The sequence below is a fragment of the Boleophthalmus pectinirostris genome, unplaced genomic scaffold (assembly GCF_026225935.1).
Source record: "Boleophthalmus pectinirostris isolate CB_2022bp ecotype Guang Dong unplaced genomic scaffold, ASM2622593v1 HiC_scaffold_7, whole genome shotgun sequence".
In the NCBI taxonomy this organism is placed as follows: domain Eukaryota; kingdom Metazoa; phylum Chordata; class Actinopteri; order Gobiiformes; family Gobiidae; genus Boleophthalmus; species Boleophthalmus pectinirostris.
The window spans coordinates 21,439,404-21,465,481 of NW_026571473.1; the positions used below are offsets into that span (position 1 = coordinate 21,439,404).

Below are 26,078 nucleotides of genomic sequence, written 5' to 3' on the forward strand. Positions count from 1 at the left end.
GAGCAGAGACAACATGATTTTCCAAACTCTTTTTGAGTGTTTGAATGTCTGGGGTTGGTGCATTTTAATATTTTCTGTTTTAATTTTGGTAGATTTGGTAAAAAATGGGAGACCGCAGAACTTTCCACCAGGACCACCAGGTGTGCCTTTTTTTGGAAACGTCTTCACCGGATTGGACTTCAAATCAATAAACAAGGTCAGAATATATTGTTTAGTTGAATTTGTTAAACATTAGAATAAACAAATCAGTTATAACATCATTGTAACCTTCAGAACTGAGAGGTTTGAATGCTGAACTAGCAAAACATATGAAAAAAGCTATATGCAACTACTGTAGTAGACTTCACTTAAAATTACACTTCCTGAAACACAACAATCTTGGACTGTTTGATGGAAAGATGACTGCATGCCAATCTATACCAATGCCCTCTGCAACCTCCACTCATCACTCACAAGCCACAAACTTCACACATAAATGTATAACAAAAATTCTTCTCTTNTTCACGTCTATCGTTCACAACTCCGAAAGCGATCCAAAACATCCAGATACTTGCACGACAATACGATGAAATCAACGCTTCAACAGCTTTCTGTTGACAAAAATATTGCGGCGTATGTAGCCCAATGCTTATCCCACACGCCGCGGCGGGCTAAGCACGGGGTAAAACACTGTGGACGCGTAACTCGGAACAAATGCATATACACGGTACTTGTTTGTCATATAGTAGGCATACGCGTTAGAGCACTTACTTTAAAGCTGCTGCCGTCCGTAGCCATGCACCGATACCTTCTATATGCAAATCTTTCCTGTTAAAATACGGTCAACAGAAAGTTGCTCCCCGTGCTCACCCCGCCACCATGATCCAAGCCTTACACTCAACAGGTGAGCGCGCGCATATATAGGCCACACCACACCCACCGTGCCACCCCCAGACACCGCAGTGTAGTGCACATTAGTCACGTGAGGAAACCAATAGAAAACCCACGAATGGCTCCTACAGGCATGATTAATCGATTAATCGATTAATCGAAAATTGATCATTAAGAATTTCATCGATTACGTTCATTTTAATCAACAAACCGAATGTAGGTTGCTGTGCGTAGCGTGACCAAACAGGGGTCCGTACGTGTAGCTCTTTGCACTCAGAAGGAGCGAGCAAACACAAACAGTCGGTCAGTCTGCAACGCAAATGCGTATTTAACGATGATTTGTACAAGAAATTCCACGCTTTCCGTTGTGTTCGGGACAAGTGTGAGGCCATGTGCACAGGTTAACAAAGCAGCACATATGTTTCGGTGTCCAGTGGGAAAAAGTTTTGCCAGGTGAGAGTCGAGCAATGTCAATGACGAGTCCCCACCTCCCTCCCCCCGTACGGTGTCCTGGTTTTGAAAAACGCAAATATGGTCACACTAACCTGTATTCCACTGAGTCATGTCTTTTAATCCAACAGAAGTTGACCGCATCAGCGACACAAGAGCTGTAGTTTTATCTTCACTGAGTTTATGCAAATTGGCGATGCGGTTTTAAGTTTCGTTTTTGTGAGAGTTGCGCAAAACTGCGTTAAACACATTATAATCTCAAACGGATTGATGTGGCTCTAGAGTCGTTACTGTTTATATGTCGTAAAGTTGAATTTATGTATGCAGGTTAGTAGTGCAGATAGTAATAATAATAATGATGATCATTTTAATATAAACACGTTAATGATTAATCGATAATTGATCGTTAATTCTTCCGACGATCGATTAAGAAAATTTCATCGAATGCCCATCCCTAGTCCTTATCTAACCCCAATACACCCTCCACCCCCCTCCTCTCCCCTTATTTTCTCTCTCAACCAGAGGTCCCAAAGGGTTATCAACATTTACAGCCTTATGTAACAGTTCCTGTTATTGTCCCAGCCTCTGCTCATTTACTTTTGCAGAAGCAGAGGAGCGGAGACAACATGATTTTCCAAACTCTTTTTGAGTGTTTGAATGTCTGGGGTTGGTGCATTTTAATATTTTCTGTTTTAATTTTGGTAGATTTGGTAAAAAATGGGAGACCGCAGAACTTTCCACCAGGACCACCAGGTGTGCCTTTTTTTGGAAACGTCTTCACTGGATTGGACTTCAAATCAATAAACAAGGTCAGAATATATTGTTTAGTTGAATTTGTTAAACATTAGAATAAACAAATCAGTTATAACATCATTGTAACCTTCAGAACTGAGAGGTTTGAATGCTGAACTAGCAAACATATGAAAAAAGCTATATGCAACTACTGTAGTAGACTTCACTTAAAATTACACTTCCTGAAACACAACAATCTTGGACTGTTTGATGGAAAGATGACTGCATGCCAATCTATATACCAATGCCCTCTGCAACCTCCACTCATCACTCACAAGCCACAAACTTCACACATAAATGTATAACAAAAATGACTTACTTTACTTACATTCTTACATTCTTCTCTTCAGCTTGCAGAGGAGTATGGCCCTATCTTCAGTTTGCGGAGAGGTCCTGAGAAAATTGTGTTTATTTCTGGATACAAGATGGTCAAAGAGTCTCTTGTCAACCAGCTGGACAGCTTCACGGAGCGACCAGAAATTCCTCTATTTCATGTCATTTTCAAAGGCCTCGGTGAGAAAATAGTACAATCAACCCAGATAATAACAATAATAGTGGTACTGTTATATTTGATCATAAACTCTTACAGGCATAGCTTTAAGTAATGGTTACTTATGGAAGAAGCAAAGGAAATTCGCCAACATACATCTACGTTATTTTGGAGAAGGACAGAGGACTCTGGAAAAATACATTGAACAAGAATGTCATTTCCTATGTGAGAGCTTCAAAGAGGAGCAAGGTAATTGGATGATAAAAATAGGTACTATTTAAGATTATAGGTGCATTTAAAATTTACTGTTGAAAATTTAAGCAGTGTAATAACTTTTGTTTCCAGATATATCAGATATTTTGGTGTTTCCCTTCTATCAGTCTACTGCCTCTTGGTTGCATTTTTGACAGAAGATATATTGCGCAAATTCTAACATCTAACAAAAGCTAACGTAGAAAAATACTAAAAAGTGTATAATAACTATTTTTGGTATGATACAACTTCACTTTATTCAAAAAATTGCTCAAGGAAATGTTTTAATGTATCTGCCCAACTGTGACTGAATATGTATTTCACCTGCATCACTGAAAACCATAATGATTTATAATGTATTTCTACTTAAACTATCTCACATTAAGATGATTATTTGTTTCCAGGGAGACCTTTCAATCCCCAGGCCACTATATCTAACGCTGTTGGCAACATCATCAGTTCAGTGGTGTTTGGACGCCGCTTTGAGTACACAGACGAGAGCTTTCGTAGGATTCTTCAGCTGGACTCTGAGGCTGTTAGTTTGGCTGGCTCTTCTATTGCTCAAGTAAGTTTTTTTTTTTTTTTTAAAGGGCTTAAAACATGTCTAACTGCTATCTAGAGATGAGATGAGACACAAGATTGAGAAATGTGCTAAAATGTCTCTTAAAATGTATAAATGAAATGTGAAAGGACAATATAATTACACACATAAGAGCAAAAATATTAATATACTCTTATGAACATGAGTTTGTTAAATTTCTATAATAAATCAGTTATTCTTTTAAACAATAAAGCTGATTTTCAAATTTGGCGTATCTGCGTAGTTCCTATATTTTATAAACTGTAATTTATTTGTGCAAAATGTTATATTTAGTTGAAGGAATGTCCTCATCTAACCCCCATCCAGGCATGCAGACACAGCCCCCACACTCTCATCTGGTTTTCTCTTTGCCTTTAATGGTCCCAAATGGTTAACACTATCATTTGTCTAATAGCTGTTAGTCTTGATTAATTTTTGAACACTCACCTTTGTATCTTTCTTCAGTTGTATGATGTGTTCCCTGGTCTGATGAAGTACTTGCCCGGGCCACATCAGAAAGTCCACAAGAACTATTTTCAGATCCTAGACTTTCTGATGGCAGAAATAAAGAAACACCAGGAGGAAGTAAACCCAGATGATCCTCGTGACTATATCGACGTTTACCTGGGAGAGGTGGAGAAGGTGAGACAAGACAATTGCTTGAAAACTACAAGTCTAAATTCATGATGTTATTGCTAGGGGCAGTAAAATCACTATTATTAAATTGAAAATGTTCTGGTTTGGTTGGTTCTGACCAAATAATGAATGTGGTTAAAATAAAGCATCATGTTTAACATTTAATGGTGTCATAAGTAGGTGACTTGTTCAGATGACTACTCTTTAAACCTTTGATGTCATCGTTCTTTTAAATTTTTTAAATATTAATGCCATGACTGTAGCCTGTTGATTCTTATTTCTACTTTATTTAATGCTTTGTTATGAACAGATCAACAGTGACATGATGTAAGAATGGTTGAGCATCAATATTCATTCATGTTTCATTTGATTAGAAGAAGGAGGACCCCCTTGCTGGCTTTAATGTAGACACTCTGCTGGTGTGCACTTTAGACCTGATGGAGGCCGGGACTGAGTCAACTACTACAACTCTGCGCTGGGCCATGGTCCTCATGATGAACTACCCAGAGATACAGGGTTAGTTCTTCACAGAGGGTGCAATGATAAGACCACTGTGGGGTTTGGAGGTTTTACTTCAGAGATCTGTCACTGCACTGTAAACAGCACAGATAAAATGCAAAGGTGGTTTGACATCAGCTTCTGTGCCTAAACAAAAAGTGACGCTTACACCATATTTATAATTATAATATGATCAGAAACTAGTCAAACTAGTTAAACCATTCTCTCTCAGTAGAAGGGTATGTGCACAGGGACCCTGCCATAGTAGCCAACTATTTCCCTATCCTTAAGAAAAAAATATCAATAAACAATTTAAAACTAAATATTACAGCTTCGTTTGAATAAAAATGGGTAAATAGGAAGCTGAATGGTTTTGTAGCGGTTACTTGTGTATTGATATTTAAACCAGACTTTGCAGTTTATGCTTTGTCTCTCAGCCAAAGTGCAGGCAGAGATAGACGCTGTGATCGGACAGTCTCGACAGCCCACCCTCACAGACCGCCCTGAGATGCCCTACACAGACGCAGTGATCCACGAGGTGCAGAGATTTGGAAATATTGTGCCTCTGGGATTCCCTAAAATGGCCAGTAAAGACACCACATTGGGTGGATATTTTATACCCAAGGTAATTTGTGACTGTATTATGTTTCTAAATTGTTTTGGAGTTTAGGTTTCAAGGTAGAGTTAGATTGCTTTTTTGTTGGTTCATCATCAGCACCATTTACATTAAGGGCCTGTAGTACATTCAGACCATATCATTCAAATTCAAAGTTGGCTTTTAGCAATAGGCCTGAAAATGAAATTAAATAGTAAAAACCTGAAAACACAAAGATAATGTGTAAGTAAGGGTTTTATAGAATAAACAATGAATACTTTGTTTGTAAAACACTTAATGCACTCTTTCAGGGAACAGTCACAACCTCAAATCTTGCATCCGTGCTTTTTGACAAGAACGAATGGGAGACGCCTGATGTGTTTAACCCTGGGCACTTTCTGGATGCAGAGGGACGTTTCCAAAGAAGAGATGCATTTCTTCCATTTTCTGCAGGTACATTTCTCACATGTTACGACTGTGCATCTTAATTATTGTTTGTAAAAGAGTATGATCTCTCTGCAGGTAAGCGTGCATGTTTGGGGGAGCACTTAGCTAAGATGCAGTTGTTCCTGTTCTTTTCGGCAATAATGCAGCGCTTCACTCTGACCACACTCCCTGGAGAGATGCCCAGTCTGGTCGGGGTCCAGGGGTTCACAAATGCCCCTGAACAGTTTCGGGTGATGGCAGTGCCACGCTAGACCTGGAAAAAATATGGAAAACGTATTACCATTATCAACACCTACAGTAATATAACACCAGCATGTACATGTATCTACATTTAAGTAAACTTGAATTCACAGAGCAATCAAAGGCAGAAATCATTGTACTATAAATAAAGGAGCAAAAATATGTAGAAATATTTCATGCATTTTAGTGTAATTTATGTAATATTAAGTGACATTTTTTGAGAGAATGGTTTTAGGTTGAAAATTCACATGACATTTGAACCAGATTTTTAACTTGACCTAATGCTGCAGTTACACTTGACCAAACTGGCAATAACACTGCACTAAGTTCACTGTGAAACTGACTTATCTGACAATAAACATTTGCTTGGTGCCATTTAACAAACCTTTGCCTCTTACCTTGCTTTTCTGATAAGATACAAATAAAGTTTATTTATACAGCACTTTTATAGACATAGGTCACAAAGTGCTTCACATGCCAAAGGTAAAAAAAAACCTCAGATACATTTATAATAACATCAGTCATAACAGCCCTAAACATAAGGAAACACGGGGGGACACTTGCTCAAAGAGGAACGTTTTCAGCTGCCTTTTAAAAGTATCTACACTATGTACAGAGCGTAAGTGAGGAGGCAATTAGTTCCAGAGTTTAGACAGCTTGAAAGGATCTGTCTCCTTGCTTTTTGAAGCTGCTCCATACGACCATAAATGACAAGCACCAATGTATTCATGTGATAGTTTTAACATGAGACAAATATGAAGATCGTTCTTTTTCTTTCTTTTTTAGAATTGCATTATTACCCCCCTTTCTCAAGATAAATACCAAGAGGAGGCCTGGGTACATTTTTCACTTATAATGAAAATGTATGTGTTGTCAAAAAATCAGCATACAAACTAGTGGAAAGAATAATTCTGAAATAAACAATATTCAAACCAGATATAAACCACATAAAAAATATGATTATAAATACCTAGACCAATACAGAACTATAATGGATAATGCAATATTAGTAAATTAGGTTCAAGGTCCAAAAATATTTAGAGTCACGAGCATAAATTGATCTTTATGTTTAGACTGATGAAGACATAAGATATAGTTTTACAGATAGCTTGGAAAAACTAGTAGTCATTAGTGGTTCTAAACCATGCTGATAAGCTATTGGTTTAACTTTCATTTGTACAATAAAAAAATAAAAAATAAATAAATCACCTTTATTACTCCTTATGAGTGAAGCTTTGCCTGGGCTTGTTTGGGCCAAATGCAAACCTACATTCTGCCTGAACTTGAATTAACCCTGGGAACTCACAGTGGAAATCTGTGTGATCCACCCAACGTGAACTTTACCTCCTTTCACCTGCTTTTGAGTGCTTTGTCATCATTATGTAATTTTAACCGTGGCTTAGTCTCAGACTACACCTCAAATGTATTGTATTGGACTTGAACCATAATGTACTACATAAAAGAAAGCTTTAAAAAAAAAAAATCTAAATAAGTAGGCATAACTACATGATCACAGTAAATGGACACTCAATATAGCTGCATACAACACTATATTAGCAACATATTATTTTACTTTACTAATTATTATGTATTTATTATCATTTCAGTACATTCTTAAACTCAAATACATGTTATTGTGACCTTAGATACCCTTGAATCACAACCAAATGAATAGATAAATACAACACAGATAAGTATGTAAAATGAAGACAGATGTGACTTAAAAATGTATAATTTAAATTTATTCAACACAAAAAAGGGCAAAAGGAACAGGTAAAATTACTTATTCTATAAAAAGGGAGACAGGCATATTGTTAAAATTTATAAAAAGACAAATTTCATAAACGGTAATAAATTAAAATAAAACCTTGCAGCCCCTGGGCGGAAGAACCAAATCTGCAACAAACAAAAAAATTAATTTTACAAATAAATAAACAAGGACGACTTGAAAGGGGGTAGCCCCACCCAGAACAAAACAGAAAGTGCTACCATGCAATCACATCTAAAATAACTTAAAATCCAAAGTGCAAACGAAAAGGTACAGGCGAAACCCCTCTCAAGCACTTCCTGGGAACTTAAATAACGAAAAGCTAAAAGCCCAGGGACGGCAATGCTAAAAACACACATTTATTAAAAAGGCGCAATATATAGAGCTAAGATACTGACATAAAACAAAACCCTAAACAAAACAAAACTGTACAACAATAAAACAAAGCAATACAAAAAAACTAAACAAAACAGTAGCAGACCACTTTAAGATAAAAAGGACAGACTGAGATTAAAACCATGTTAAAAACCCTGAGTTAAAAAGATGCCAGATGCTATTTGCACCCTGGGTGTAAATAGCTAACATTGTTATTCACACATAGGGCAAATAGCCATTGTTGCTATTTACACCCGGGTGTATTTAGCGTGGCACACAGAAGGGCACCCGGGTGTTCCTTGACAAAAATGCTATTTACACCCATCTTATTTATTTAAAAAAAACAAAAAAAAACAAAAACCAAAACAAAAAAAACTCACTGACAGTGCAAACATAAACCCACAAGCCCAGAGAAAATCAGTAATATTTGATGGTTTTTTTTTACTCAAAATGATGCGGAATCATCGATCAATTATTTGCAGTCTGCACATCATTATTCCCATTATACATTAATCCCGGTTAAATCCTGTTTTAGTCCTGGTTTAGACTTGGTTTTAGTCCTGGTTTAGAACTGGTTTTAGTTCTGGTTTAGTTCTGATTTAGTCCTGGTTTTAGTCCTAGTTTTAATCCTGGTTTTCGTCCTGGTTTAGTCCTGGTTTTACTTCTGGTTTAGTTCCGGTTTAGTCCTGGTCTCAGTTCTGGTTTAGTTCTGGTTTAGTCCTGCTTTAAGTCCTGGTTTTAGTTCTGGTTTAGAGGCGCACGGGAAGAGGCATGGTCCATGCGCTGTATGAGAAAACACGCGGCGTACGGGAGGAAACTCGGCTTATGGGAGCGTGAGGAGACGCATACGGTCTATGGGTAACGCCAAGGTAAGGGACCTCGATTGGTTTGCGGGGCCCTACTCAATGTGCGTACTGTGCGTATTGGGTAAACCGGTACTGACACTATCATGCAGTGTGACAGCGTGGAGCCATGTGAAAAAAAATCCACGATAACCAACGGGTTTGGAAAGGCTGGACTGCTGCGTGATGAAGAGGACAACGCGTAAGGGAGAATTTGCCTGGAGACGAAAGTAACACGGGAGCCGACGTAAATAAAATGACTGTACATGAGTGAAATGACTGTTGAATAGAGATGCGCTAAACCTGCACACGTACAATCTGCACATGTATGATCTCTGTAAAATTTTACATGAACCATCTCCAGAATAGACTCACCACTGCCCGACAGAAGCTCCACATCAGGGCACAGAGCGAACTGTTTTTTCAGCGGGTATTTTATACAGATTAGCCTTGTGGAGTTAGGTTTCTTTTTTATGCGCAAAGCTGCATTAAACAAGGTCACAATTTCATATAAATCATCCTCATCCAAGTGCTGCAACAACTTATAACTTATTCCATCTTGTCCTGGTGTTGTGTTCGCTCCAGCCTGTATTGCCTCTTCCAACTCTTTTAAAGAAAGAACAAGTTTTATGAGCCATTAATAGCCACGCCTCCAGTCAACTTTGAACTCTTTTTACTTAGAGTATTATGTCTTAGCCTTAAAATTTCCTCCCCCAAGTACTTGAAATTATGGATATCCTTAAAAACATTTACACACGTCAGCTTTTTCTTTACTATTAACAGCCTCCTTTTGAACATTGGACAATGCTGGAATTGTAGTGCTGACCCTTTTTGCAGCCATTCGGCGAATCCTTCCCCAGAACTGAAGTGACGGAGTATCTGGTCCTAAGGTGCCACAAAAGTTCCTCCTACTTTTCCTCCTTTCAGCCTTAATAACTTTCCTTGCTACTGCTCTGCACTTCTTATATTCAATAACATTATTGAGAGTAGGAAAGGTCCATGCATATCTCTATGCAGAGCTTCTTTTCTTTACAGCTCACACTCCTTATTCCACCAGGGGACAATACTACGTTCCTGTGGAGTTTTCCTAAGAGGGATAGAGTCAGAAGCAGCCCTCATAATAAGTGCCGTTAGAGTCTCACAGTACTCATCTATTGAACTATTACTATTAACATCTTCTAACCCAGGGGTGGGCAAACTTTTTGGCTCGCGGGCCATATAGGGTCCTAAAGTTTGGCTGAAGGGCCGGACAGAAAATAAGACATAACGTGTTAAGAGCTCGACTTCATTACATCATCACGTTTATGTAGAACTTCAGACGCTTCGACATTTCTGTGAACGATTCAGACACATAAAAGTGAATAAATCTGTTCCACTGCACACGACAGGGAAATAAACATCATGAGCTCAACGTTGTAAAACTGGACACTATGAAGTTGCACATATTGACATTTACATCTCAGAATCTTCAAGTTTTCAAAGTTTCATTTTTACCACCTTAAAATGGAAGCAGTGCAGTCTTATAACTTGAACACAAACTACTTCACTCATGGTCCGAATAACTCCTGTAAGAACACTTTCACATAAAGCATTGCGGCCAATATAATACACCGCACCTCAACGTATATGTAGTGCGCCATCTACTGGGAAACGATGGAAATGCATGACAAATAAAACATCAACAAGGTTTATTTTTGTAATTTCTTCCAGTTCGGCGGGCCGGATTAAAAGGTTTAAAGGGCCGTATACGGCCCCCGGGCCGTAGTTTGCCCACCCCTGTTCTAACCCTACCAATGCACACTCTCTGAACTTACCCCAGTCAGCTAAGGAAAAATGTAACCTAGCGCTTCTTTCTCCATCTTCAACCAGTGTGTTACTTCCCTCGAGTTTAAACCAGGCTCAAAGTCATTCTTTTGGTTTTAACAAGCATTTATTCGACTCCAGTCTTTCACATGTCTTTACATGTAAATCAACCTTAATGTCGACACATGCTGTCAGAACTATAGAAAGATAAAAAGAAACTTAAAATTAACCCTCAGATACAAAACAGAAGTAATTACACAATAAAATAACACAAATGTACCTAATTGGCCACATCCACTCAAAGGGAATAAAGTCTTGTACTTTGAAACCTTTTGTGTCTTTCAATTAAGGTTGTGCAGCCGTAAAAACGTCCCCTCAAAACAATATGCAATTGGAAGTGGAGAAAATTAACTAAGATAAAATGAAATTAATTAACATGAATTTACAGAAAAAATTACTTATTTACGCTATATATTGCTTTTTAAAATATTCTACTATATATCTCAATATGAATATAATTTATTATAAAACATTAACTTAAATGTATGACAGCTGCCACTGACGGCAGCTACACAGTGACCTCCCAAAATAACTGAGCACTGGGAAGTGGTCACTACCCAGTGAGTCTGGTTCTACCCTCCACTCACCTACCCGTGCCAAACATGGGGATGCAAGTGTTAAGTCAAGGTGAGACTCTTTCCAAGATATTGGGTCTACCCGAGTTGGTGCACTGGTATTTAAAACAACCAGATTTGCAATATCTAAAAATTCTTCAATTACAGTGCCATTAAAGTCCTTTTCTAAACCCCCCAACAGTGGATTGTGAACATTAAAATCATCTACCCAAATCATTGGCATTCCTACTTTACTAAAAATATCTTCAAGTTCTGTTAAAACTAATGACTTACATGGATTATAACAGTTAACTAAATTAAACTTGCCCTCATGACACCAAACCTGAGTAATCACACACTCAAGTGAACCGTCCCACTTTATGGTCTTATACTGAATACCTGTTCTTATAAAAGTTGCACATCCTCCACCACTTCTTTAGTGTCACGTCTTTCCGGTGACACTCAAAACCTGTAACAACTAGAAAAGCACTCAGAGAGCGCAGACCTCCGCCAAGGACTACCCCCATTTTTTATATAAATTGCGATAAAATCAGTCTTGTGGATCAGATCCGGATCAGCCTTGGAATATGAAAGAGGATCCCATTGTCCATCCCTGAGTCAAATTTCATGAGGTTTGGTCAATAATTAACCAAGATATTGAGAAACAAAAATTTTGGCCCCATTTACCACAATGTTAACTAAAATTTCAAAGTGATCCAGAATCCAGGATTTCTTCCGGATCACCCCCAAAATGAAATCAGTTCTTCCTTTTCACATTTCCAACAAATCCTGAAAATTTCATCAAAATCGGTCCATAACTTTTTGAGTTATGTTGCTAACAGACAAACGCCGGCAAAAACATAACCTCCTTGGCGGAGGTAATAAAATCAATAAATCAATATCAATACATTTCTTGAACACAAATGGGGTCTGGTTTTGGATCAGACTGACTGTAGAGTCAGACTGACTCACTTCAACTGTCCTCATATAGGCGAGTTTCAGCTGACGTCATTGTTAATAAAAGCCCGCGTTGCATGCTGGGAAATATTTTGGTCGGAGGCAAGAAACATGATAGCAGTCAAACACAGTGCGTAACCTCGTGTATTTATCCCCGATAATGGTAAATTCCTGCTGCATTATCGGATGCACAAATAGAAGCACGGAAGAAGGAAAATGTCTTTTTCATATTCTGAGTGAAAAGAACCGTTAACGGTGAATTAAATGGCTTTTAAACATTCGCAGAGCAAACGTAGAAGATCCTAACAAACCGTGGACTCCAACAAGTTCAACAACGCATCGAGACTCTTGGAGGTTTTCATCTTTTCTGCTGTGAATGGCCCAGGAGTTTCCACCAAGTAATTGTGGATATCGCCGAAGTGAATATTTGTCCAGGTAGTTCGCGATTCTGACCAGAAATTTGGTTTGGTCCACCTTTTGTAGGCATTGAAAAGGGTGATTTGGCGTCCATCGATGCTTATGACCAATTTCTGGTCAAATCGTTTTCGGTCCTCTGCCGTTAGAGTGGATAAATAACCGGGATCAATACCCTTCACGTGCTTTCTCGCTCTGTCCGTCATGCTGAATTAGTGTTTCTTGCCGCCAACCAAAATAATTTCCAGCATGCAACGTGCGCTTTTGTCAACAATGAAACTCGCCTATACTGGAACATGCTCTGTGGAGAGGACTTTCTAGGCCCCAAGAATCTATTGGTGGCTTCTGCTACAAATTGAATAATATCCGATCTGGACTTCTTTTCGTGAGCCCCATAGATAACATCCACAATAAAAGCCAATAATGATTCCCTCTGAATCACCAGAGTATTATGATCTCTAGCTACAGCTGGAGGCAGTCGAGGCTGCACAGGAGAGCTCCCTGCTGTGACACCCACAGCAACAGGGAAAGCGACTCCCTCCACTCTTCTCAGGGCTTCAGCATATCTAAATTTGTACTGCTCTTTTACTGACTGTACATTCTTGGCTTTCACAAAAAATCTGCACTCCCTAGAAGATACCAGATGAGCTTCACCACAATTACAGCACTTTGAGGCTGAAGCACTGCACTCGGAGATATCACGATCTCCCCACATTTGGCACATCTTTTAGAGCCTCTGCACGTTCCAGCCGTGTGACCAAATCTCTGACACTTGAAGCACCTTAATGGGGGCATTACGTAGACCCTAACCTGGTACGACAAACACCCAATAAACACCCGTGATGGGAGATTATTCCCTTTAAACAGTGTTGGGAAGGTTACTTTTCAAATGTATTCTCCTACAGATTACAGATTACATACCCCAAAATGTAGTTTGTAACGTAATCCATGAAATTACTTAAAGTGAGTAATGTAATCTGAATACTTTGGATTACTTGATTTGCTGTAGAGAAGCAAAGACTAAGGATATGTTCACATAAGATGTTTTGTCTGCTAAAAGACAATAAAAAGCCCAGACTTTACTGAACCAAATTAAAAATATTGATAGAAGAGGAGGAAACACGGTCCGCACGGCATGGTTCAGTCCTCTTAAATCCTTTTAGTCCTGTTTTAGTCCTGTTAGAAAGGTAGTAGCTTTGTCAGGAGCGCCCTCTAGAGGTGCTGTGAGTTAATGCATGCTTTAGTTCAGAGCGCACGGCACCGCTGTCTTAATTGGTTCACGAGGCTCGGGCTTGCAGACACGTATCGTGAGCTAAAGTTGTGCGTTGTTGACAAAAAGTAAGTTTATGGTATTCGGAGCTATGTGGACGTTTTATAAGTCCTTTGTTATTGTTTTACGCATGTCGGGATGTGTTCATATTCCTACAATACCTGTGTAGTTATGTTTATAAGGGAGCTTACATTAGCTTAGCCGCTAATGCTATTTTCGTGTGTCGTGCCGTGTATGTTCCTTATAGTTATATTATGACTTTATTGTGTGCTTTTATTTAGTCCATCCATGTTTACTATTTGTGTTTGTTATATACTTACCTGTACACCTTTTGCTTTATTACTGTAATCTAGTACAGTAAGTTAATTTGTTTATTCTTTTTCTTTATAGACCACACATACAACATGTTGCCTGAGCTTCATTAAACCTCCTAAATACACCATCTGCATCCTGTCTCCTGTGTCCTGACCGGCACTCCAGGGCGAATATCACAATCCGAGCTAACACCTATACAGTCCTTAAACCTGAGTGATAGTACTCTTTAATAAGTCCTGGTTTAGACCTGGTTTTAGTTCTAGTTTAGTCCTGGTTTAGACCTGGTTTAGTCCTGGTTTAGACCTGGTTTTAGTCCTGGTTTAGCCCAAAATGTGAAAACAGTAAAATACCACCATGTAATCCATTTATTTCAACAAAGTAACTGTAATCCAGTTACCCCTCACTGAAACAGTAACTGTAACTGAATACATTTACTCATAATTTGTACTCTGATTACATAACTCCGGTACATGTAATCCATTACTCCCCAACACTGCCTTTAAATGTGAGCAGTACTGGTGTGTTAACTTTTCCACCATCACATGCTTTAAAATATTTCACCTCCGCCACTTCTCCACCGACCACATTTTCCTTTATCTCCCTCTCGGACATGTCAGCACATACCCCATAAATCACCCCCTTCACCACCTCCCCTTGCTCTGCAACCGTGACTTCCACTTTTTTCCCACATATTTTATTTATTTTTGCGCTTTACCTAACTGCTCAGCCCCCGTGCAAAAACCAAAAGAGCACCATTCCGTACCACCTGAGCTTTTACATTGTCACTCACATTCTTTAAGGACTCGGCTATTTTAACAGGATTCATTCCCTAAAGCTCTCCCGTTTGATCTTTGATCCCCCCCCCCAATACACAGTTTATCAGGTTTGGTCATATTTTACATGTTACGTGTGGCTTAGGGGTGTCAAATTATCGCGTTAATTGCGATTAATTAATTACAGTCATATTTAGCGCGTTATGTTTTTTAATCGCGTTAATCTCATTTTTAATCTCTAACTTTAGTGTTTCTGTATGTGAGTTTCTTTATTATAAAACCTGTTTTTATGTGTTGTTGGGACAACAACACACACACACACAAAACACATTTATACATTTTTTTATTTCGGTAATTCCACTCATTGCCGGAAAGCCACACAAAACACGCGCAGTAAGAGCGGTGTAAACGTCATGTTAACGTTGGCGGCATCAGTTGCACAATGGACGAAGTCGTAGAGCCAGTAGAACAGAGGCAGCAGTGCACAGGTAAAAACACATTCGTGTCTTGGAAATTATTGTCCCGACGTGAAATATAAAAGAAAATAACAAATATAATATCGCCTGAAAACAACCTGCATAGGCTCATGATGTCTGCACTACTGTCCTATAGTGACCTGCCACATGAGGGGACACGCACACAAACATACACAAATAAACACAAACACAAATACACACAAACACACACCATCATCGTCATTAACCTGAGAACGCGCGGACCACGTTTCCTTCCGTAGACACTGCGCGGACATCGCTGTCCTCCCGTGAGCCGCGTGTGGATCGTGTTTTCTCGCGTTACGCGGCGTAAACCGCGCTTCCTCCTGTGCGTCTCTAAACCAGAACTAACACCAAGACTAAAACCGGGACTAACCCAGTCCAGGACTAAACCAGAACTAAAACCAGAACTAAAACCAGGTCTAAACCAGGTCTAAACCAGGACTAAACCAGGACTAACACCAGGACTAAACCAGGTCTAAACCAGGACTAAACCAGAACTAACACCAGGACTAAAACCAGGATTAATCCATTCCAGGACTAAACTAGGACTAAAGTAGGTCTAAACCAGGTCTAAACCAGGACTAAAACCAGTGATCTCATATATATTTCTCTATCAATAATATTTTTAATATGGTTAAGGAAAGACTGGACTTTTTATTGTCTTTAAGTACACAAAAGTTATTATGTTCAGATTTCCTCGTCTTTACTTTACAACAGTTTCTTATTCATGGAGACTTGGGCTCAACAGCCAAATTGGAGAGATTTGTTAAACAATAAATTACTTTATAAAGTCACTTTTTTAAATCTATATTAGTCTTTTGATCTGCCACAATAATGTAATAATGAATTTAAATGAAAATACCTCAAATTGAAGGCTTTTCTCAGCAATTTTTAGGTGAGATTAAAATGAGATTAATTAGATTAATTAATTAATTACAGATCATAATTAATTAATCTCAAAAAAAAATTTAATCGCATGACAGCACTAGTATATATATGATTATATTTATTTTATTGTTTACAACAACATAGAATAAGGTCCTATTCTGAGGTCTGTCAGAGTATCACATGTTCTGCTGTTGGAGTTACATTCCCATCCAAAGACATTCTACCACCAATGTGCACATTTAAAATTGTGGTATTGCTTTAACCTAAATTTGTCCTGTGATAGTTTCGGATTGGCCTACTTCAGAGTTACTCATGGTTTTCTTAAATTAATTTAATGTCTTGATTTAATCTAGTAGTTTGACTGAGTAAAATGCCTGTACATGGTGGTGATTTTGAAACAGATTATCTCAGTTTGGCACACAGGCGGTAGGGCTTTGGAATGCGCATAAAGCTCATGTCCGCCTCCATAGTGAGAGGCTCTCCCTTAGGTGCAGAGAAGGTGAAGCGCTGCAGGAGCCCTGAGAAGAACAGGAACAACTCCATCCGAGCCAACTGTTCACCCAGACACACACGCTTACCTGACAACAGACAGTGTAGTGGCTAGTAAACATGACATTTTCCAGGAGTCTCAAAAAATAAGGATGAGGAAAATGTAGCTTGTTAGAGAGGCAGGTGTGACATTTTAAATATGTCATTCACAAATAATTTTAAAACTAACCGATAGAAAAGGGGAGGAAAGCCTCTCTCTTCCTAAATTTCCCATTTTCATCCAGGAAGTGTCCAGGGTTGAAGGTGTCGGGTGTTTCCCACATCGTTGAGTCATTCAGCACAGAGTCTAGGCAACCAACAACCATCACACCCTGAGAAGAAAGAGTTATAGAAAATAAACACAATTGTGTGTAGATTTGGATAAATGATTATTGTGGGGGGGGGGAGTTAAATTGCACATTAAAATAAGAAACTGGTTAGATAAATATTAAATCAGTAAAAACTAAACAATATGAAACTGTCAGGATGCTGTAAATCAAACCAGAAAGCTGCGTCTAAAATGCTAAGCCTCTCAAGTATGTATAAATATTTCTTCAAACAGCATGAGGCATTGAAGTATTGCAGAGCGCACCTTGGGTATGGTGTAATTCTCCAGAGTGGTGTCTTTGGTGGTCATGTGCACCACATTGAGAGGAATTATGTTCCCCATCCTCTGCACCTCATGGATCACTGCATTGGTGTAGTGCAGATCGTCTCTGTCCTGCAGCGAGGGCAGGCGAGACGAGCCCACCACAGCATCAATCTCAGCCTGGACCTTCTCTGAAACAGAGAGAAACTAATCATTATTTTGGTTTCACTTTTTTTTCTTTTTTTTTTTAAAGATGGCTTATTATGCTAAATATTTTTGGAGCTTTCTACCATGTTATTCCCTCATCAAAAACATGTTGAAGAGGTTTTAGAAAGAGAGCATGGAGAGTAAAGAGAGAGTCGACAAACATGAAACTTGTTAATAAGTTGCTTCTTGTAATTAAAGTATAAAAGCTAACATGGTGATCTAAATATGTTATGTGTTAGCAATTAAGAAGTGTAATACTCCCTCTTTAAGAAATGACAAATTCAATGATAGAAAGGCAGTGTGGGAGAATATAAAAGTGCAGTCGGAGTTAACAAAACACAATTGTGACTGAGTTTCTATATTTGATCTAATAATATGCAGCTCTGAGTAACAAGTTTAAGATATCAAACCCACTTTGGATGTGGGGGTGGTAAGTCACAAACAGCAATGCCCAGGTCAGTGTTGTTGTGGTGGTCTCTGTGCCAGCAGAAAACAAATCCAGGGCAGAAATACATAAATTCTTCAGATCAAACCCAGCCTCTTTGTCTTCTTTCTACGAATGAAATGCACACAGCATATACTATTACTTCAGTATAGGCAAGGGCATTACAAGAAATGTAAATAGTAGACCAAAGTTCTTTAAAGATTACATAATTTTGATGTGTCAAGCATTGAAATTTTGTTAACAATGATCCAAATTTAGTCATCTAATGAAAAATGCCCTAAATCTGGACTAATGATTAACAAAACCACATCTTAGACACTTCACCTTCCGAACCCTCTTCACATGTGGGTGGAGCTGACAGCTCACCTACCTCAGCTATTTCTGAGAGGAAGCAGTCGATATAGTCTCGTGGGTTGGATGGGTCGTGGGTTTCTCTGTGTTTGTCAATCTTAACTTGAACGTAGTCGATTATGTTTTGAATCAGAGTGAAAATTCTTTGGTGAGGTCCAGGGAGCCTCTTCATCAGCCAGGGGGCGACATTGTAGATCTATCAGGAGAAGTACAAGTGTGATTGTGTAATTATTATTGTTGTAATGTTGTTTGGTAAAACATTTTACACTTAACACACCATTCAAATATCTAATAAACATATTTACGGAAAACAACGTAACTTTATTTCTTTGTTTAAAAGGGAGTATTATGCACCCACACTCCTACATGACAATTCGTCATAAATACACAAAAACATGATACAAAACTGTACACAGCAACTTGACAAACCTGTTGCGATGTGCAGTAGTTTCATTAGTGGGATACATTCTGATTTCTAAGAAGGGAGAGTGACTTACTGAAGGAACCAAAGGAGGGGGAGACTCAGAGTGTAAAAAATCTATATGACACTTTTAAAACATATTAATACATTGTTTTGGGCAAGTATAAAATTTTCATAACAATAAAAGGTAACATAGTGATCTATGATGTTATGGAGTTAATATCCCTCTCTTTAACCTGGAAAGTGAAAAAAATGGATGCAATTGAAAACTGACCTGGACCCACACACTGCCTTGTACTTCCACAAGCTCTTTGAAATCAATCAAAATCTTCTGATGCTCCTTGTTGTTGTACTCCAAACGTTCCCCAAACACCAAACAGCAGATGATATTTGACACAGCCTTGTTTAAAAATATGCGAGGGTTAAAAGGTTCACCTGTAACAAACAAAGACAAATAAACATTAAACAAAGCAACGACCATTTTAAGTTTACCTTGGAATTGGGTGAGATTCAGAAAGATCCTTGAAGCTCTAAGAGTTTGACTGAGTCTTTGATTATTGCTATAACACAGATTATTACAGACTATTGTCATACTTTGGCTAACCCCTCCATCAGAAAAAGTTAGTGCCCCTTTATAGAGTATAAAAGTTTATGCATAATTGTGCACGTCTCCAAGTGATGTATCAAATAACACAATGATTTATACCACATGTGGCAAGGTCAAGGCCCGTGGGCCACATCCGGCCCGCCAAGCCATTTTATGTGGCCCAAAAGGGGTTAAAAGGTATAATTTATTATTATGTTGTGACTCTGTGCCGCTACTACATCTCCCATAATGCACCGCAGTTGTTTCCCGTGAAGTAACTATCTCGCCACCAGAGAGGTCAAGAAAACTCATCAAATTTCCCCAAAAATGTCCAAGAAAAGAAAAATGTACGCAGAAGGATGGCTATTTCATGAATGTTACTGAAGGAGTTTCATAAACAAAACACTTTCCCAAGTGCTGCACAATACAGATAAAACATAATACTCGTACTAATGTAAAGCTCTACTTAAAGCTACTAGTCCTCATTAAGACAATAACACTAGTAATATGAAAATGAAATGAATAATCAGATACAGACTTTTACACATTTGTAACATACTGATATTACAGTTACAGTTGCAGTCTTAACTTTACAACCGGCCCTTTGATGACAAACATGATCTAAATGTAGCCCTTGGTGAAAATGAGTTTGACACCCCTGTTTTGAACAGTTTGATTTATTTATTATTTTCCTCAAATCTTTAGCATTTTCCTAGTGAAATTAAAATATAAACAGTTGTACCTTTCTGTTGCTCTAAAGCCTCTGCCAGATACTGGCACTCCTGTTGAATGGCAGGTTCCAGTGACTTTTTGCCCAGACCGAAGTTTCTGAGAGTGTGAAGAGCAAACCGTCTCTGCTGCTTCCATAAGTAGCCATTGGATGCCACAAGACCTGCATGAATACACAAAAACATTCTAAAAGATGGTAAAGTAATACAATATGTAAACCTTAACCTTAAAACACACCTGAATTCCCAATCAGGTCTTCGAAAATAGGTAAGGTGGGCCGGTCGATATAGTCCTCTCCTCTGACCGCCAGAGCCTCTTTCACAAGTTTGTATCCGTTTATGACAACCATGTTCCCCCCAAACAAACGAAGGCTGAAGATGTTCCCATACTTCTTTGCAAACTGAGCAAACAGAGGGCATTGCAATTTAACATTGATTACATTGACATTTTAATTTATTTTTTATTACTATCAACCTGACTAGATTAAACTAAATGTCTATATAAACTGTGTTTAAATTAATTTTAAAAGTCTGTATGACTTTTGAATATTAATTTAGTTTATATAGATTAGTAGATTTGTTTAGTTTATATAGTCAGTCTTTTGTTTACTGTGATGAGGCAAGAACCAAATTTTCTTATTGATTTCATGGCTAAGTACAATGTAATAAAAAAGATAAATGCATAAATGTTGAACCTCATAAGCTGCAGAATGCAACTTTTTGTAACCTGCTATTCTCCACGGAGACTTCTTTGCCTGAAATGCTCTACAGAAGGCTGTACCATTAAATTCTACATACATGAAAACAATAAAGCAGAATAGATCCTTTCAAGGTGTAGCAAAACATACGAGCCTCAATGGGAAAATGAAGTAGTAAACCTTTAAAACTTTACGAGACTGTAGGACAAGCTGGCCAGGCAAGCCTAACTGTGGGCTAAAAGTAAACATTTGAGTTTTTATTTGAAGTTAATGAAATTAGAGTTTAGATTTGGCCTACAAAATTATGAATAAAATCTTGTTAGTCAAGAAACTGAAAAAACGAAGTGGTGCAAGAAACACGTTGTTATTACGTCACAACCTATCGTCGTATGCGACTACGTACCTGTGCGAAATCCAGGTGAATTGTTGAAGGTTTAATGCGGGGTATGTCGCCAATAAAAGGAATCGGCCACGGTCCAGGAGGATAGTTTTCAGGCCGCCAGTATTTGACAATATCGGCAAAAAGGGCAAAAAGGAATAGAAATATCAAAATGCTCCTATAATCTAACCACTCCAGCCCGAGCACCTGGTACAATGCCTCCATCTCTGAGTGTCGTTTGAGCTCCGTGGCCGCCACTTCCCAAACAGACCAAACACAGATTACACAACCGTGAAATGGATTTATAACAGCTGTCTAAGACACGCCCCCTATGTAACTCAGACCCAGAAAGAATGGTCCCATAAAGCGCAATGCAATGCTCAAAATGACACTGCACAATCAAGCTTTTAATAACAGTGGTAAATTGTCCAAAGTGGGTGTCACAAGATAACATGTTGAACAGCATAGTGTAATAACTTTTGTTTCCAGATATATCAGATATTTTGGTGTTTCCCTTCTATCAGTCTACTGCCTCTTGGTTGCATTTTTGACAGAAGATATATTGCGCAAATTCTAACATCTAACAAAAGCTAACGTAGAAAAATACTAAACAGTGTATAATAACTATTTTCGGTATGATACAACTTCACGTTATTCAAAAAATTGCTTAAGGAAATGTTTTAATGTATCTGCCCAACTGTGTACTGAATATGTATTTCACCTGCATCACTGAAAACCATAATGATTTATAATGTATTTCTACTTAGTTTGGCTGGCTCTCCTATTGCTCAAGTAAGTCCTGAGTCCAAGCAAATCCAGTGGGGCTATCACAGCTGTTTTTGTTTTGGTTTTTTTGGGGTTTTTTTTTTTTACTGGCTTAAAACATGTGTAACTGCTATCTAGAGACGAGATGAGACACAAGATTGAGAAATGTGCTAAAATGTCTCTTAAAATGTATAAATGAAATGTGAAAGGACAATATAATTACACACATAAGAGCAAAAATATTAATATACTCTTATGAACATGAGTTTGTTACATTTCTATAATGAATCAGTTATTCTTTTAAACAATAAAGCTGATTTTCTAATTTGGCGTATCTGCGTAGTTCCTATATTTTATAAACTGTAATTTATTTGTGCAAAATGTTATATTTAGTTGAAGGAATGTCCTCATCTAACCCCCATCCAGGCATGCAGACACAGCCCCCACACTCTCATCTGGTTTTCTCTTTGCCTTTAATGGTCCCAAATGGTTAACACTATCATTTGTCTAATAGCTGTTAGTCTTGATTAATTTTTGAACACTCACCTTTGTATCTTTCTTCAGTTGTATGATGTGTTCCCTGGTCTGATGAAGTACCACATCAGAAAGTCCACAAGAACTATTTTCAGATCCTAGACTTTCTGATGGCAGAAATAAAGAAACACCAGGAGGAAGTAAACCCAGATGATCCTCGTGACTTTATCGACGTTTACCTGGGAGAGGTGGAGAAGGTGAGACAAGACAATTGCTTGAAAACTACAAGTCTAAATTCATGATGTTATTGCTAGGGGCAGTAAAATCACTATTATTAAATTGAAAATGTTCTGGTTTGGTTGGTTCTGACCAAATAATGAATGTGGTTGAAATAAAGCATCATGTTTAACATTTAATGGTGTCATAAGTAGGTGACTTGTTCAGATGACTACTCTTTAAACCTTTGATATCATCGTTCTTTTAAATTTTTAAAATATTAATGCCATGACTGTAGCCTGTTGATTCTTATTTCTACTTTATTTAATGCTTTGTTATGAACAGATCAACAGTGACATGATGTAAGAATGGTTTAGCATCAATATTCATTCATGTTTCATTTGATTAGAAGAAGGAGGACCCCCTTGCTGGCTTTAATGTAGACACTCTGCTGGTGTGCACTTTAGACCTGATGGAGGCCGGGACTGAGTCAACTACTACGACTCTGCGCTGGGCCATGGTCCTCATGATGAACTACCCAGAGATACAGGGTTAGTTCTTCACAGAGGGTGCAATGATAAGACCACTGTGGGGTTTGGAGGTTTTACTTCAGAGATCTGTCACTGCACTGTAAACAGCACAGATAAAATGCAAAGGTGGTTTGACATCAGCTTCTGTGCCTAAACAAGAAGTGACGCTTACACCATATTTATAATTATAATATGATCAGAAACTAGTCAAACTATTTAAACCATTCTCTCAGTAGAAGGGTATGTGCACAGGGACCCTGCCATAGTAGCCAACTATTTCCATATCCTTAAGAAAAAAATATCAATAAACAATTTAAAACTAAATATTACAGCTTCGTTTGAATAAAAATGGGTAAATAGGAAGCTGAATGGTTTTGTAGCGGTTACTTGTGTATTGATATTTAAACCAGACTTTGCAGTTTATGCTTTGTCTCTCAGCCAAAGTGCAGGCAGAGATAGACGCTGTGATCGGACAGTCTCGACAGCCCACCCTCACAGACCGCCCTGAGATGCCCTACACAGACGCAGTGATCCATGAGGTGCAGAGATTTGGAAATATTGTGCCTCTGGGATTCCCTAAAATGGCCAGTAAAGACACCACATTGGGTGGATATTTTATACCCAAGGTAATTTGTGACTGTATTATGTTTCTAAATTGTTTTGGAGTTTAGGTTTCAAGGTAGAGTTAGATTGCTTTTTTGTTGGTTCATCATCAGCACCATTTACATTAAGGGCCTGTAGTACATTCAGACCATATCATTCAAATTCAAAGTTGGCTTTAGCAATAGGCCTGAAAATGAAATTAAATAGTAAAACCTGACAACACAAAGATAATGTGTAAGTAAGGGTTTTATAGAATAAACAATGAATACTTTGTTTGTAAAACACTTAATGCACTCTTTCAGGGAACAGTCACAACCTCAAATCTTGCATCCGTGCTTTTTGACAAGAACGAATGGGAGACGCCTGATGTGTTTAACCCTGGGCACTTTCTGGATGCAGAGGGACGTTTCCAAAGAAGAGATGCATTTCTTCCATTTTCTGCAGGTACATTTCTCACATGTTACGACTGTGCATCTTAATTATTGTTTGTAAAAGAGTATGATCTCTCTGCAGGTAAGCGTGCATGTTTGGGGGAGCACTTAGCTAAGATGCAGTTGTTCCTGTTCTTTTCGGCAATAATGCAGCGCTTCACTCTGACCACACTCCCTGGAGAGATGCCCAGTCTGGTCGGGGTCCAGGGGTTCACAAATGCCCCTGAACAGTTTCGGGTGATGGCAGTGCCACGCTAGACCTGGAAAAAATATGGAAAACGTATTACCATTATCAACACCTACAGTAATATAACACCAGCATGTACATGTATCTACATTTAAGTAAACTTGAATTCACAGAGCAATCAAAGGCAGAAATCATTGTACTATAAATAAAGGAGCAAAAATATGTAGAAATATTTCATGCATTTTAGTGTAATTTATGTAATATTAAGTGACATTTTTTGAGAGAATGGTTTTAGGTTGAAAATTCACATGACATTTGAACCAGATTTTTAACTTGACCTAATGCTGCAGTTACACTTGACCAAACTGGCAATAACACTGCACTAAGTTCACTGTGAAACTGACTTATCTGACAATAAACATTTGCTTGGTGCCATTTAACAAACCTTTGCCTCTTACCTTGCTTTTCTGATAAGATACAAATAAAGTTTATTTATACAGCACTTTTATAGACATAGGTCACAAAGTGCTTCACATGCCAAAGGTAAAAAAAAAAAACCTCAGATACATTTATAATAACATCCGTCTTAACAGCCCTAAACATAAGGAAACACGGGGGGACACTTGCTCAAAGAGGAACGTTTTCAGCTGCCTTTTAAAAGTATCTACACTATGTACAGAGCGTAAGTGAGGAGGCAATTAGTTCCAGAGTTTAGACAGCTTGAAAGGATCTGTCTCCTTGCTTTTTGAAGCTGCTCCATACGACCATAAATGACAAGCATCAATGTATTCATGTGATAGTTTTAACATGAGACAAATATGAAGATCGTTCTTTTTCTTTTTTTTTTAGAATTGCATTATTACCCCCCTTTCTCAAGATAAATACCAAGAGGAGGCCTGGGTACATTTTTCACTTATAATGAAAATTTATGTGTTGTCAAAAAATCAGTCAGCATACAAACTAGTGGAAAGAATAATTCTGAAATAAACAATATTCAAACCAGATATAAACCACATAAAAAATAGGATTATAAATACCTAGACCAATACAGAACTATAATGGATAATGCAATATTAGTAAATTAGGTTCAAGGTCCAAAAATATTTAGAGTCACGAGCATAAATTGATCTTTATGTTCAGACTGATGAAGACATAAGAACTTCACAGATGTGACTTAAAAATGTATAATTTAAATTTATTCAACACTAAAAAAAAGGGCAAATGGAACAGGTAAAATTACTTATTCTATAAAAAGGGAGACAGGCAGATTGTTAAAATAATAAAAAGACAAATTTCATAAACGGTATTAAAATAAAAATAAAACCTTGCAGCCCCTGGGCGGAATCTGCAACAAACAAAAAAATAAATGTTACAAATAAACCAAACAAGGACGACTTGAAAGGGGGTAGCCCCACCCAGAACAAAACAGAAAGTGCTACCATGCAATCACATCTAAAATAACTTAAAATCCAAAGTGCAAACAAAAAGGTACAGGCGAAACCCCTCTCAAGCACTTCCTGGGAACTTAAATAACTAAAAGCTAAAAGCCCAGGGACGGCAATGCTAAAAACACA

General features: G+C 38.1%; 3 protein-coding genes and 1 long non-coding RNA gene across 6 annotated transcripts; 2 read left to right on the top strand and 2 right to left on the bottom strand.

The window, feature by feature from the left end:
- Positions 1 to 6,216, top strand: LOC110154743 (cytochrome P450 2J4-like). 3 transcript variants are annotated; one of them, XM_055164492.1, is made up of 9 exons: positions 1 to 196; positions 2,463 to 2,625; positions 2,702 to 2,851; positions 3,259 to 3,419; positions 3,900 to 4,076; positions 4,445 to 4,586; positions 5,006 to 5,193; positions 5,475 to 5,616; positions 5,686 to 6,216. In XM_055164492.1, the coding sequence occupies exons 1-9, from the start codon at positions 14 to 16 to the stop codon at positions 5,859 to 5,861; spliced, it is 1,482 nt and encodes a 493-aa protein (XP_055020467.1). In that variant the 5' UTR covers positions 1 to 13; the 3' UTR covers positions 5,862 to 6,216. The 3 variants fall into 3 exon arrangements, with proteins under 3 accessions (XP_055020467.1, XP_055020466.1, XP_055020468.1); XM_055164491.1 differs by lacking the exon at positions 1 to 196 and adding an exon at positions 1,934 to 2,129; XM_055164493.1 differs by lacking the exon at positions 1 to 196 and adding an exon at positions 1,934 to 2,129 and having other exon boundaries at positions 4,448 to 4,586.
- On the bottom strand, positions 2,480 to 22,699 carry LOC129412009 (uncharacterized). Its single transcript, XR_008633534.1, has 3 exons — positions 22,610 to 22,699; positions 2,700 to 2,790; positions 2,480 to 2,621 (listed from the first exon to the last, which is right to left on the bottom strand). It is a non-coding gene; the product is annotated as an uncharacterized LOC129412009 (long non-coding RNA).
- Positions 16,474 to 21,603, bottom strand: LOC129412006 (cytochrome P450 2J4-like). Its single transcript, XM_055164486.1, has 9 exons — positions 21,323 to 21,603; positions 20,460 to 20,622; positions 20,236 to 20,385; positions 19,182 to 19,342; positions 18,506 to 18,682; positions 18,105 to 18,243; positions 17,487 to 17,674; positions 17,085 to 17,226; positions 16,474 to 16,944 (listed from the first exon to the last, which is right to left on the bottom strand). Exons 1-9 carry the CDS (start codon positions 21,521 to 21,523, stop codon positions 16,769 to 16,771), a joined length of 1,497 nt encoding a protein of 498 aa, XP_055020461.1. The 5' UTR covers positions 21,524 to 21,603; the 3' UTR covers positions 16,474 to 16,768.
- Positions 22,648 to 24,930, top strand: LOC129412008 (cytochrome P450 2J2-like). The gene is made up of 5 exons (XM_055164500.1): positions 22,648 to 22,794; positions 23,163 to 23,304; positions 23,722 to 23,909; positions 24,189 to 24,330; positions 24,400 to 24,930. Exons 1-5 carry the CDS (start codon positions 22,708 to 22,710, stop codon positions 24,573 to 24,575), a joined length of 735 nt encoding a protein of 244 aa, XP_055020475.1. The 5' UTR covers positions 22,648 to 22,707; the 3' UTR covers positions 24,576 to 24,930.
- The last annotated feature ends 1,148 nt before the right edge of the window (positions 24,931 to 26,078 follow it).